The 15757-nt window shown below is 31.9% G+C and overlaps 1 protein-coding gene across 1 annotated transcript; it reads left to right on the top strand.

Moving 5' to 3' along the window:
* LOC143058048 (uncharacterized) lies at positions 1-13323 on the top strand. The gene is made up of 7 exons (XM_076231513.1): positions 1-422; positions 5046-5096; positions 5649-5756; positions 5892-5999; positions 7522-7629; positions 10773-10880; positions 11648-13323. The coding sequence occupies exons 1-7, from the start codon at positions 230-232 to the stop codon at positions 12877-12879; spliced, it is 1908 nt and encodes a 635-aa protein (XP_076087628.1). The 5' UTR covers positions 1-229; the 3' UTR covers positions 12880-13323.
* Positions 13324-15757: the final 2434 nt, after the last annotated feature.

Below are 15757 nucleotides of genomic sequence, written 5' to 3'. Positions count from 1 at the left end.
TCTGTAATGTAGGACATTAACCTATGTTACACGGTGTCAAACCATAACAATTACATTCATTTGGTTCTTATGAAGATACAAAATCAAGATGTCTATATCTAGTACCGTATACTAGACACTTAAACATCGGATATACATACTAGTTGACGAAAGTACTTGATATAAGTACACATTAACTAAGACTAGCTTTGGTCAGTATGTCACAGGTTTAGGAATTCTATGCGACAAGATGGATTCCTACAACACTGTGTATAAAGGCAGTGATGAAATTCAGATGAGCAGATTAGTTAATGAGGAGGATGATTTGGGAACACAATCCCTTTTGAAGGATAGAAGAAAATGGAGGACTTTATCTTTAGCACTGGGACTGTTATCTGTTGTTTGTATAATCGCAATAGTGGTTCTGTCCGTCTTAGCCAGTGGTAAGAACATATAATACTCACATATCTTTATAGACATTTTTTGTTGGGATAATCGCAATAGTGGTTCTGTCCGTCTTAGCCAGTGGTAAGAACATATCTTACTCGCCTATTATTTTTTTTTTAAACATTTGTTGTTTGTGTAGGTACTTAATATGCCTACATTTGTACATATCTTTATACATTTTTTGTTTGTATAATCGCAATAGTGGTACTTTCCGTCTTAGTCAGTGGTAAGAACATATAATACTCACATATCTTTGTAGACAATTGTTGTTTGTATAATCACAATAGTGGTTCTGTCCGTCTTAGATAAAAGGCAAGGACATATATTGCTCGCATATTTTTATAATCATTTGTAGTTTGTATAGTCGTAATAGTGGTTCTGTCTGTATTAGCCAGTGTTAAGAACATAAATTACTCGCAATTTATTTTCAGACATTTGTTGTTCGTGTAGGCATATAATATGCCTATATTTGTACATATATTTATAGACATTTGTTGTGTTAATCACAATAGTGGTTCTGTTCGTCTTAGCCAGTGGTGAAAGCATATATTAATTGAACACTTTTCTTTAGACATTTGTTGTTCGTGTAGGCATATAATATGCCTATATTTGTACAGATATTTATAGAGATTTGTTGTGTTAATCGCAATAGTGGTTCTGTTCGTCTTAGTCAGTTGTAAAAACATATATTACTTGAATATGTTTCTTTAGACATTTGTTGTTCGTGTAAGCACATAATATGCCCACGTTGGTACTTGATGGTGTGTTTTGTATAGGCGACTTTTTGTGTTTCTTTGGTTCTTGTGGCGTGACTCTGTACTTTAATAGATCCTGTCAGTGTGTTATAATATGTCATTATGTTATATTTCTATTATAAATTAGAAAATAACTTGAACCACAAAGGTCAAAATTATTTAATCACGCAGTGGAATGAACCATTTGTGGGTTCTTATAAATTCTATAGAACTTTTGGACTATTTTAAATCTCAGTCTATTTCTGAAACTTATTCTTACATACTTTTGATTTTGTAACCCTGTATGCTAACATTGCCCATGTGAAATTATTAAATTGTTTATATAAACATTGAACGACAAAACAATTTGACGTATAAAATTTTCTGAAGTCAGACACGCGAAGCAATTGTTTCATTTAAAATTGTAACACGATGATGACTGCTGTACCCATAATTTAACTATTTTATTTATTATGTCGTTGAGTTCACGCATCAATGTAAATATAACAGCATTTGATGAGACTGTCATGCAAACTGAAAGGTTTGGCGCTATAAAACCAGGTTTCATCCAACATTTCTACATTTAAAAATGCCTGTACCAAGTCAGGAATATGACAGTTGATGTCCATTCGTTTTTTATGTGTTTTGTCATTTGAATTTTGCCATGATTTGATACTTTCCGATTTGATTTTCCTCTGAGTTCAGTATTTTTGTGATTTTACTTTTTTTGTACATATCTTTATAGATATTCTTGTTTGTTTAATCGCAATAGTGGTTCTTTTCGTCTTAGCCAGTGGGAAGAACATATATTACTTGAATATTTTTCTTAAGACATTTGTTACGTAGGTCCATAATATGCCTACATTTGTACATATCTTTATAGACATTTTTTGTTTGTATAATCACAATAGGGGTTCTGTCTGTCTTAGCTAGTGGTAAGAACATATATTACTCGCATATGTTTTTTACACATTTGTTGTTCGTGTAGGCACATAATATGCTGCATTTGTACATATCTTTATAGACATTTTTTGTTTGTATAATCGCAATAGTGGTTCTGTCCGTCTTAGATAAAAGGCAAGGACATATATTGCTCGCATATTTTTATAATCATTTATAGTTTGTATAGTCGTAATAGTGGTTCTGTCTGTATTATCCAGTGTTAAGAACATAAATTACTCGCAATTTATTTTCAGACATTTGTTGTTCGTGTAGGCATATAATATGCCTATATTTGTACATATATTTATAGACATTTGTTGTGTTAATCGCAATAGTGGTTCTGTTCGTCTTAGCCAGTGGTGAAAGCATATATTAATTGAACACTTTTCTTTAGACATGTGTTGTGCGTGTAGGCACATTATATGCCTACTTTTGTGCATATCTGTATAGATACTTTTGTTTGTATAATCGCAATAGTGCTTCTGTTCATCTAAGTCAGTTGTAAGAACATATAAAACTCACATATCTTTATAGACATTTTTTTGTTTGTATAATCGCAATAGTGGTTCTGTTCGTCTTAGTCAGTTGTAAAAACATATATTACTTGAATATTTTTCTTTAGACATTTGTTGTTCGTGTAAGCACATAATATGCCTACTTTGGTACTTGATAGTGTGTTTTGTATATGCGACTTTTTGTGTTTCTTTGGTTCTTGTGGCGTGACTCTGTACTTTAATAGATCCTGTCAGTGTGTTATAATATGTCATTATGTTATATTTCTATTATAAATTAGAAAATACATTGAACCACAAACGTCAAAATTATTTAATCACGTAGTGGAATGAACCATTTGTGGGTTCTTATAAATTCTATAGAACTTTTGGACTATTTTAAATCTCAGTCTATTTCTGAAACTTATTCTTACATACTTTTGATTTTGTAACCCTGTATGCTAACATTGCCCATGTGAAATTATTAAATTGTTTATATAAACATTGAACGACAAAACAATTTGACGTATAAAATTTTCTGAAGTCAGACACGCGAAGCAATTGTTTCATTTAAAATTGTAACACGATGATGACTGCTGTACCCATAATTTAACTATTTTATTTATTATGTCGTTGAGTTCACGCATCAATGTAAATATAACAGCATTTGATGAGACTGTCATATAAAACCAGGTTTCATTCAACATTTTCTACATTTAAAAATGCCTGTACCAAGTCAGGAATATGACAGTTGATGTCCATTCGTTTTTTATGTGTTTTGTCATTTGAATTTTGCCATGATTTGATACTTTCCGATTTGATTTTCCTCTGAGTTCAGTATTTTTGTGATTTTACTTTTTTTGTACATATCTTTATAGATATTCTTGTTTGTTTAATCGCAATAGTGGTTCTTTTCGTCTTAGCCAGTGGGAAGAACATATATTACTTGAATATTTTTCTTAAGACATTTGTTACGTAGGTCCATAATATGCCTACATTTTCTTTATATCTTTATAGACATTTTTTGTTTGTATAATCACAATAGGGGTTCTGTCTGTCTTAGCCAGTGGTAAGAACATATATTACTCGCATATGTTTTTTACACATTTGTTGTTCGTGTAGGCCCATTAATATGATTACATTTTTACATATCTTTATAATCATTTTTTATTTTTTGTTTGTCTAATCGCAATAGTAGTTCTATCCATCTTAGAACACATATTACTCACTTATATCATTCTAAACAGTTATCGTTTGTATTGTCATCTACTATGATAGTGATAGTCACTTATGACTTGTGTATGATATAGTTACAATAAGCATATTGTTAACATTACTATTTTTATTACCATATACGGTTATGATAAGTATTTCATATTAATTAGTGTATAAATAAATATTAAAAGATACAACTTATGACGACAACTAAACAGATAAAGAATATACCAAGTGGTAATTAAAATATTCAATACGATCAGACAACATCTCTAACAATTAGAAAAAAACAACATAAAGACAATTACAGTTCACAAAAACCACATAAAAGAAAGATTGAACAAAGCATAGAAAAACAACGAAATGACAATAACAGTTCACAAAAACCACCAAAAAGAAACATTGTTCAAAGCATAGAAAAACAACATAATGACAATAACAGTTCACAAAAACCACACAAAAGAAAGATTGAACAAAGCATAGAAAAACAACGAAATGACAATAACAGTTCACAAAAACCACACAAAAGAAAGATTGAACAAAGAAAACTCCACTGAATGGCAGTAGTGAAGTCATGTAATGCAGAAGAGTTAGCATTCACAGAGGAGTCATATCCAAAGGGTTTGCATTCTTTAAAATCAGACTGATACATACCTCTTGTCTATCTCTGAGACATGATCAAATTCAAATACCTTTGGAACATGCAAATTGTCTTAGGAAATCACCAAAAGATAAAAGATGTGTATACGTACTGATTGATACTTTTAAAGTCTGGAGAATCCTGGTGTATTCATAAGTTATAATTGGCTTTGGACTAGGATTAAACAAAACCTCTGAGTACTCCTAGATCATAGTGTCTCTTGTCTGTATTGTAGTTGTTTTGTACTTTTGCTTAAAGCTTATTGTTTAAAACTGGTCTTTGGTTTCCCACTTAATCTATTAAACATTAATCATCATTAATGTGTCATATAGAGTCAAATTTCATAGCTTGTATTACTGTTATATGTTTTGCTCATTGTCAAATAGCGTACAAGGCCCTACAAATGCGTTCTTGAAATTGAAAATGGAAGCAGAGATTGTGTCAATTTTGAAAGAGACAAACAACCCGACCAAGGAGCAGAAAACAGAGATTTCCACTAAGGGGTCATCAACAAATTCACGTGCTGTATTGAATAGTTTCATTCACAACCGTACCACATCACCTTATTCTTATATTACCCTTATTTTGATTTTGTAGGAAAAGTATCACAGGAAGAAAAGACAAAAGAAACGTCTGCCTTCCAGCAAGGTAGGTTTGTTTCTAAATTTCATTCTTAATTTTGTGATCAATGTCATTTATAACTCAGCTACAAAAAGATGGTTATCAGTACACCTTTTGTGGCTGTTGAAGCCATGCTAAAGACGTTGTATGAAAATGTTATCGTTGACCGAATAACAATAATCAATCCATCTGTCATTCAATCTCGAATTTTGTTTTTCTTGAAAACTTGCAAATATACAGTTTAGAAACTATTACTTCCAACATGTACTAGTATGTAGCAAATGTATTGTTTATTGATATTTTAAATATCAAGGGGACTATAAACTCATCATCGTTACCATGATTAACATTTTGTACGCCAGATGGGAGCTACATATACAAAAGACTGATCAGTGACGCTTGAAACAAAAAAAGTTAATAAAGTATGCTAATTCTTATTATTTATATTTTAATGCATAATTGCGTACGAATATTCTGTGTTACCAGAAATCATTATGATTCATTTAAATTATTGGGTCAGTGATTTTGAGATTATTATCATTTTTTTTTATAAATGAAGTTATTTCTTTTTTTTTGCAGGTACTCCATGCGACAACCAGCCATGTTTTAATGGCGGTCTGTGTAAAGCTATTGGCGACAATTTTACCTGTACATGCAGCCCTGGTTTCTCAGGTTCCAGGTGTGAAGGTAAATATGACTTGTTTTGATATTTGAGTATTGGAACAGTGTTCGGAACATTGCTAAAATTTTTGCATGGAAATTTTGATATTCATTCGATTGACATAAGACAGATTTATTGAAAGCTAACACCTTTTTTTGCAGTGAGTGTATGCGACAGCAACCCATGCAGTAATGGTGGACTATGTCAAGTTAAGGGAGATACATACAAATGTACCTGTGATCCTGGATTTTCAGGAGACCAGTGTGACGGTATGTATTATATCGATATATGTTTTATAACTACATTACTTTATGCTACTTTATTAACTAAAAATATCAACCATTTTTATTACTGATGCAACGTCTGATCAAAGGATACAATATTCATCATGTTTAAATGTAACTGTCTTTTAGGGACGGCAAATATTCCTTGATTTAAAAATAGTGTTGTACTGCTTGTTTCATACATATTGCTTGTTTATTATTCTAAAACGTCCCCTTTGAAATTTTCATAAAACAAAGGGTACTTAGGGGATTAAGGTAATCAAAATGTATTCTAACAGATTGTTGACTGCTCTTCCCCGACTCTTGACATTGTACCTACTATTTCTTGTCTTGGTTGTTTTGTACACGAATCGTTTTAAATATAATGGAATTGTATGCAACTCTCAAACAAGTGAGGTGTTAAGCTAGCTATGAAACCATTATTTTCTATATAAAAAATGTAATAAAAAATATTCCAAGTCAATATGCCAGTTGTTTTTCATTCTGTTCGTTGATTGCAATTTTGATTTTTACCATTTGTTGACTTTCCGTTTTTAATTTTCCGTGCAGTTCGGTAAATTTATTATTATAAGTTAAAACCTTCCCATACCTGGACGTATTTTTCAGGGCTTGCATTCAATTAAAAAGTTCTTTTAATTACTTTGTAACATCAATCCTTTGATTTTTCATAAAGCGTTAAACCCCCTTGTATATTTGGTATTTGCAACAGCTACAGGTAATTATCCTCTAGAATCACCTGATATCTTATCCTGTTGAAGATTGGTTCGCGTTATTTGTCGGATGTTTTCTTTTGTAACCACCGTTTTGTCTGTATTTATTATATATCGAATAACATAAATAATGAGTGTTTTCTTTGTCCCTTTGTATGTTCTCTTTTTTCTCTGTAGTTGCATAACTTTATATATGCCAGAGCCTCTATTATCATAATTGGTATCTTTCAGAAAAAAAAGTATGGATATCGTAAAACAGCAATTTCATTTCTTTTTCTGATAGTTTGACATAAAAGTCAGCCACAGGAACTTGAAAAGAGTTTAACTTACCAGATTCAATGAATAATCTTTATCATAGAAATGTGAAAAATAAGCCTTCCTTCATTCTCATGTTTTAGCTATTATTCGTGTGTTTCTCTGTCCTATGTTATTCCATTTATTTGTATTGTAGGCCTATTATATAATGTTGTCATTTTAATATTATATTTAACATTGTCATATATGCGGGAGGTTTGACATGCTATAAAATCAGGTCCAACCCACCATTATTTTTAAATTAAAATGTCCTGTACCAAGTCAGGAAAATGGCCATTGTTATATTATAGCTCGTTTCTGTAGGTGTTACATTTTTATGTTGTGTTTCTGTTGTGTCGTAGTTCTCTTACATTTAATGTGTTTCCCTCGTTTTAGTTTGTGGCCCGGATTTGTTTTTTCCCAATCGATTTATGAAATTCGAACAGCGGTATACTACTGTTTTGTTTATTCAAACTGGCAAAATACCTAATTTCCATTTGCAGTCGGGCCGTGTGATAGTAGTCCATGCTTGAATAGTGGAACTTGTGATATTATCGGAAACACATACAGCTGTACATGCATGAGAGGGTTTTCCGGTGGTCAGTGTCAAAGTAAGTACAAGAAAGATTATATCTTATAACCATCAAATTATGTTGTAACCTAAGTCAAGGTAGATCATATTCTAAAACAGTAATGCACTTTATCGAGATAAACTAGACAAGATTAATATTTTGTGATTAAGATTATATTACAATGTTAAAGTTGTACTTCGATTTTCGACATTATTACTTTATATTTACTTATATTAGGTATAACATGTATAAGAAGATGTGGTATGAGTGCCGGAATTCTAAACGACTGTCATACAAATGAAAGGTTTAACTAGCTTTAAAATCAGGTTTATTCAAACATTTTGTTAATAAGGTATAACACCACTAATTCATAGCCCTATTGCTTTTTATGTTAAATACTGAAATTGTATGCATTTTTTGCTACTTCGTTTTAAGTTCCAATACAGTTGCAGTCACATCATGTCAGGATAGTTGAATTTGCATCAGGTCTTGAAATTTTAAAGTTTCAAATATTGGAAAGACACATTACAGTAGGTTTTTATTCGTTTTAACAAATTAGTTACAAAGTGAAAACGAATCAGAAAAAAACAGTAATATAAACAGAAACATTAAGATAGAACCACACGAATTCAACAGTGAAATTAAGTGCTCAGTTGAAACCGTTTCTAATCATCTAGTGGTACCCACAGTCAATCTCCTGGCACGGTCAACGCCGGTGATAAGTCTCAGTACGTAGTGTACTAAATGTGGAGTCAAAATGAAAATACCCATGGTAATATTTGAATAAAATGTTCTAAAACGGCCAACCAAATTATACGTTAGTTTAATTTTTATTTGGTTTATCAAACATTTACAGCATATGTGCTTTTTTCATGTATCTGAAACACCTCATGGAAGTTTAATAGGGACTTTTACTTTTGTACGTTTCCTACGATGACAATTTGAATAAGTATGAATTCGCATGGTGTTTCTACATGCACAGCTTTTCCGAAGACACCCCTACCGCCTCGGTATATAAGGGGTCCATGAAATGACCTAAGTTTGTGTTTCTTTATTTTGATTGTATCGTAGTTGAGTTATAAGATTGTAAAGTCGGTATACTACTGTTGACTAAATTTATTACTTTCAATACATATCTTTTGAAGTCAATCTATTTTTCATAAGAAGAATCTGAAAAGGTGTCAAAATCAGCTCATATTATTCGTATTTATTCAACAACGGAAACTTTTGAGGGTCTTCATACTATAGTTTTGAGAGAAATTAACAGCTAAAATCTCGGATTATAATTGAGAACACTACACTTGTTCACTTACTACTTAAAATTTTGTCATGTACGATGAAATGTGAGAATCTCATGTAATAAAGCACATAGAAATTTAAAATAAATTAAAATATTGTTGCGCAACATTCTATGTAATTGCTAATTAATAAACATAACAAATCAAATAATAAAGAAGATATATTTAAAAACTCATCAAGGAAACAAAGATAACTAGGTAAGTCAAATTTACATAAGAAACAATGATAGCGCTAGAGTTGAATGACCAATTTATGTACACTGTTGAAGGACGTAAAAATATCCCCAACTGATGCGTAACATATGAGTAGACTTAAGGTCAATTACATATGGGGAAGTAAAATCTTCGGATTATTCCAACTTTTAAAAAGATTAATTAGTGCTATTTTCCTGTCAACTCATAAGGTACGGAATATTTGACTGATGTCACCGATCAAGTAGTTGTATAAATAAACTCATCATAGATACCAGGACTAAATTTTATATATAAGCCAGACGCGCGTTTCGTCTACAAAAGACTCATCAGTGACGTTCAAATCCAAAAAAAATTAAAAAAAACACCAAAAAAACAAAAAACAAAGCCAAATAAAGTACGAAGTTGAAGAGCATTGAGATCCAAAATTCCTAAAAGTGTAATATATAATACTTTAAAAAAGAAAAGTATGACAAAGATTATATTAGCCCACGTAAGACATTTTGGATCAATATACTAGTAGTTGAAGGACCAAATTAAAATCGAAGAGAATATTTCAAATTCAAAAACGTAAAAATTAATTTGAGCCAAATACGGCTCAGGTCATCATAGTCATCTCTGTATCAGATATAGACAATCAATGGTCTATCAAAATATTATGAATTTCCAAGGTCCCCCTTGAAGTCCTAACGACTGGGATGGTGAAACCCTCGTAGAAGAATATAGTCCACAAGCAATGCCTTCGACAACAATTAGTACAACACAATATTTAAACTAAAGTGATATGCTATGTTTGTTTATTTTTCAAACCTAAATTCACGCAAAACGAAGGGGTTTATAAGCCATTAAATCCAAGTCACCAATATAATCAAGGATAAAATATTAGTACATGTTTAAGAGCTTGCTTTTGGCATCTTGATTTACTTAACATAAGGTAGGTAAACCATAATAGGTTAGACATTTAGTAAGCTATAACATCATATTTCTTTAATCATTTTCTTTGGAGAATACATGTACTAATGATAGAACCCATTATCTGTACCAATTCAGGTATATGACAGTTGTTTTACATCAGTTTGACGTGATTGAGCTTATTTTTTGACATTTGATAAGAAACTTTGTGATAGAATGTTCCTTGAATTTCATTTTTTTGGTTATTAAACTTCTAAGTTATTCATCATCGTTTCGTTAATTGTTATAATATCAACCACCTTCTTTGGTTTACTTTGGAGTTCATCACCTTTGTAATACTTGGAATGCTGATCATAATAGAGCTAATGATACAAAAGAGAGACAAAAGGTACCGACGGAACATTCAAACTCTCAAGTCGAAAACAAACTGACAACGCAATAAAATCAAGAACTTAATGATAAAATGAAATTATTTTAAGAATTCACGAAAAATTGATATTCAAGCTATGCAACTGTATTTCTCAGCGGGTACATTTAGAGTATATGCATGTTATATTTCTTTGAATACATAACCAATCAAACGATTGACGTTTCTGTACTTTATACTACAAAGCTGAATATTGAAGTAAAAAATAAATGGCTAAAACTTTGCTTGATTAACGGTCATTATAGCAAATATAAAAATGGTAATTACGTACTAATTTATGAAGTTGCTAAATTATATGTTAAAAATATAATTAGAGATCAAACAGCATTGTACGCTTTGACTTTGTATTTCAGTAAGTGCTTGTGACAGTAATCCTTGTCAAAATAAAGGAGCATGTAAAGTGTCAGGAGACAGTTACATATGTGGATGTTTATCCGGGTATTTCGGTCGACAGTGTGAAGGTAAATATACATGTGCATTCATCGGAATTTATATGTAGTAGATATCAAACTAAAATAATAATTAGATAGCTATAAAACCAGGTTGTATTCAAGTACCAAGGTTTTGAGTTTTAGATTTTGCTGAGGGACCTTCCGTTTACAATTTTCCTCGGAGATCGGTATTTTTGTTATGTTACTTTATACCTATATTAGTTATAAAGAAAAATTGCAACCAGTAAAAATGATTAGCAATACAAGGTCAACAAATAGATCAACATAGACGAAATCTTCAGCTGGTTTCTATAGGAGATATTGCCGTTAAATAGTTCTTACGTTTTTTTGGAATACTACAAAACATAAAGCAGACAAAATGAAAAACTTAACACAATGAAAATTAGTAGCAACCTACAGTCAACAAAAAAATATTTTGGTCATGAATTAAATTCTAGTCTACAATAATGAAGAGTGGCCATTGTTGAAAATGCACATAGTTGTATAAAAGGTGACAGTGTCAATTAAAACTTCTGAAGGATCACAAATGCTCTGCTGTCAACAAGAGTTTGTTGCATTTCTTCTGCTCTTTTCGCACAGCTTAATAAACATTTCAAGTGTCCATATATATAGTTCATATAAAAAATTACATTTTTTTCCCCAACATAATTTTGAATTCTTTAAATTGTGATTAAAGTACATCGACTTTATATTGTTCAGTTAATTTTCAGGCAACATTCTTAAAACAATGGTTAGCTAAATTTACATGTATTCATTTTATTAAATTATATTTGCAGATAAAGGATATACTGATTATGTCATCATGTTTACAGAACCTCCAAGAAGTGATAATGTTCCTCAACTGTATATTCGTTCTTCAGAAAGCGGAACTGTCAGTGTATATTCTAAAATTGGACTAATCCGCACTATTGATCTAATTTCCGGTACTAATTCTATAACCCTTCCCAATTCTCTCTTTACAAAAGATGGCATTTCAAATGACGCAATCCATGTGAATTCTACTGTTCCTATTGTCCTATATGGTTTTGTTTCTGATACCGCTGTTGATGGATATTTGGCGGTACCATCTACCGTTCTAGGTGACCAGTACATTGTGCCAACATTTAAACCATCTAAAAATGAGGAACTTAGGAAAAGTTTGCTTGGTGTCGTTAGTTTGCAGGAAAATACACAAGTCCAAATAAAGTTTAGAATTCCAGTAAGCAGCACGAAGGTCAAATATAAATATCTATCGTATGGAAATGGAGAAACACTAACAATAACTCTATCAAAACTTCAAACATTGCAAATATCTCATATTTATGACCTGTCTGGTTCTATTGTAACTTCCAACAAACCAGTAGGCGTTGTTTCTGGGAACAAATGCAATGCTATAAACAACTTCTATTGTAATGCATTCATTGAAATGGTATTACCTGTTAACCAGCTTGTCAAAGAGTTCATTATTCCGACAATTGCCAAAAGAAACGATAGTGTTGTAAGGGTTTACTGTCACGAAGCTACGGAATTAAAGATATCCACACTTAGCGGGGGATATTCAGTTGATATCGAAAAAGAAAATTTTCATCAATTTGACAATTCTCACTTGTCCACCATAAATGCAAATGAGACTGTTCTGGTTGTTAGTTTTCCGAAAGATATTCCGAAGTATGACGCCTACATGATGACCATACCAGGCATTCAACATTACAAATCATACTATAATTTCACTGTTCCTACTGGATATACCAGTTACATAAGTGTAACATATCTTGTTACAACTGGGAAATCACTAAATGATCCAATTAAGGGATTCAAAATCGACAATAAGAAGCTGAGTTTAACAGAAGTTTTTAACATGACAATCAATGAATTCAACTATGCAACATTTAGTCAAGAAATTAAAAAAGGCGACGCCCATGAGATACGCCATGAATTAGATTTAAAGTTTGGACTATGGATTTACGGAGAAAAGAACAATGAGGGTTACGGGTTTCCTGGTGGAATGTCTTATACAAGTCAACCTTAACTATGAAAACTATTTTTAATTCTTTTTATGCCTGTACCCTATTTGGAGAAAAAAACCTCGCGATGCCGATTTCTGCACATACGACAAATGCATCTGTGTTATGTATAGCCATTTGCAATTAAATACAGTGAAACTCATGGTTGTCAGAAAACTTTGCATTTCAATTCTTAAACGAAACAATTGTTATGCACCATGTCAGCATTTAGACAATTTTCATAAATGCTCGAGGCTGAAATTAAAAAAAAATAAACTAATATACATTTTGAATCTGTGGGCAAATCAATTATCAATATGATTGTTAGAAAACAAAGAGTTCTGTATAACTAATAATACTATTTTAATATTGTTTAAGAATTCACAGATTTTCTGAACAGTATGATAATATCATACGTAAACGCAGTAGTTTATTGTTTGATTTGACATTTAAAGCCACGAAGCCGCTTCAATTGTAAAGAGGTTGATGCATTTATGATTTTAACATTCAAATCACTGACACAACACTGTAAAGAATAAATGAAGTGTAATTATGTCATATTGTTTTTGTACGATTCATTTTTTTATTTTTATGTCACCCTGACGGAGGTCGGGTGACATATTGTTTTTGTACGATTTTTTTAAAAAATTTTATGTCACCCTGATGGAGGTCGGTTGACATATTGTTATTGTACGATTCTTATTCCACACATTTTGTCCATACTATTTCTCGGAAACGTATGGACCAATTGTAATGGAACTATACAATAATGTTAACCACCACTGCCAGAAGTGCAGTGAGAATTGGCCCTTCCGAGATGGCCACTGTTACCATGGAAAGAGTAAAAGAGTGAAAAAATGAGATTTTTGTTTTTAGCAGATAATTTGAGTATGCCTGAACATTGGATCATCAACTTTTAACAGATTATAGCTGTCCTCTATATACGTGTTTTGGATAATTTTGGGATGCCTCAGTTCTACAATGTTGCCATGGAAACTGATAAAAAATATAAAAAATTTGAAAATTCTTCAATTTTTTTTAAAACTGTGCAGAACGGTTGACTGGCAAATCTAGGAATTTCCAAAATGGCTGCCGTTACCATGGAAACAAGGCTAAAATATAAAAATGCTCACAACTTTATAAAACTTTACAAAAATGTTACATAGCATACATAAATGTAGCTTTTGACCTTTGAATTTTCAAAATGGCCGTCGTTGCTATGGATTGTAAAAAATTGAAAAACGTACATAAAACTATGAAAATTAACAGAAAGATCTATTGTAATAGATATATCTGCATTCACTGATGGAAAATTTCAAAATGGCTGTCGTTTAGTGGCAATTGGGGAACCAGGGTGACATCCGTTATTGCTTGCAATTTGTTATTCTAGTTATTAAGTCACTTTATGTTTTTGTCCCGTTTCTTATTATTATGGCACCCTCAACGGAGTTGGGGTGACATCTTGTTATTGTTCGTTTCTTTTTTTTCTTTTTATTATTATGGCACCCTCAACGGAGTTGGGGTGACATCTTGTTATTGTTCGTTTCTTTTTTTTCTTTTTATGGCACCCTCAACGGAGTTGGGGTGACATATTGTTATTCTACGTTTCTTTTTTTTCTTATTATGGCACCCTCAACGGAGTTGGGGTGACGTATTGTTATTCTACGTTTCTTTTTTTTCTTATTATTTTTTTTCTTGCAACAAATTTTGTCCAGGTGATTTCTCGAAATCCAATGGACCAATGTTGATGGAACTCTATTATAGTAAGGACCCCCACGTGCAGAGTTGCAGTAAGCATGGAATGGTTCAAGATGGCTACCGTTTCCATGGAAACAGAACAAATGTGAAAAAATCCAGTTTTTTCTTTTGGTGTACTGTTTGGATATGCTTAAACTCAGAATCATTATATTTTAATACAATGTAGGTGCCCACTATATACAGGTGTTGGATGATTTTGGTACTCATTGGAACTACTATGTTGCCATGGAAACTGCACCAAAAATTTCAAAAATATCAAAATGCTCAAAACTTAATGAAACTTCACAGTAACGATGAGCAACATTGGAAGATGTGGAATTTGGCGTTGGAATTTCCAAAATATCTGTAGTTACCATGGAAACAATGCAAAAAGGTCAAAACTTTGAATTTTCACAGAACATTCCAGAACATCAATGTTAAATTTATTCTAGAGACATTAAATGGTATATGATCGTTTTTATAATTATGGAGGGAAAAATTGCAGCGGGGGTTTGACTTTGGAATATTCAAAATGGCCGCCGTTACCATGGAAACAGCAAAATTATGAAAAACTTCAAAATGCTTTAAATTTAATGAAACTTATAACAAATTTTGCAAGCTTATGTAGACTTAACTTTTGAGTTTCGAACTTTCAAAATGGCCGCCGTTGCCATGGAAACAGCAACATTTTTCTAAATGGCTGCCGCTGGCCAGGCAATGGGGAAAGGGTGCCATCCGCTATTGCTTGCAATGGCAAATCTAGTTATTATTATGTCACCCGATCGACAATGTCGGGTGACATATCGCTTTTCCTCTGTTTCTTTGTTATTATTATCATCATATCTTAATACAATGGAAGTGCCACCCATATACTGGTTTTGGATGATTTTGGCAATCATTGGAACTACTATGTTGCCATGGAAACTACACCAAAAATTTCAAAAATATGAAAATGCTCCAAATTTTTGGAAACTTTACCATAACGATGAGCAACTTTGGTAGATGTGGAATTTGGCGTTGGAATTTCCAAAATGTCTGCCGTTTCCATGGAAACAATGCAAAAAGGTCAAAATGCTCCAAAAACTTCCGGGTTTGGTGAATAACTTTGGTATGCTTGAACTTAAAATCATCAAATTTTTACACAATATAGTTATCCACTATATACAG

This window comes from Mytilus galloprovincialis, chromosome 14 (assembly GCF_965363235.1).
Source record: "Mytilus galloprovincialis chromosome 14, xbMytGall1.hap1.1, whole genome shotgun sequence".
Classification (NCBI taxonomy): domain Eukaryota; kingdom Metazoa; phylum Mollusca; class Bivalvia; order Mytilida; family Mytilidae; genus Mytilus; species Mytilus galloprovincialis.
Note: the sequence above shows the minus strand (reverse complement) of the source record. Positions and strands in the feature narration are given on the sequence as shown.

Bases quoted from the DNA above. Each gene is read 5' to 3' on its own strand.
- LOC143058048 (XM_076231513.1), top strand. From the start codon at position 230: ATGGATTCCTACAACACTGTGTATAAAGGCAGTGATGAAATTCAGATG. The intron at 423-5,045 runs GTAAGAACATAT...TTGATTTTGTAG, and splicing joins TCTGTCCGTCTTAGCCAGTG to GAAAAGTATCACAGGAAGAA. The intron at 5,097-5,648 runs GTAGGTTTGTTT...TTTTTTTTGCAG, and splicing joins AACGTCTGCCTTCCAGCAAG to GTACTCCATGCGACAACCAG.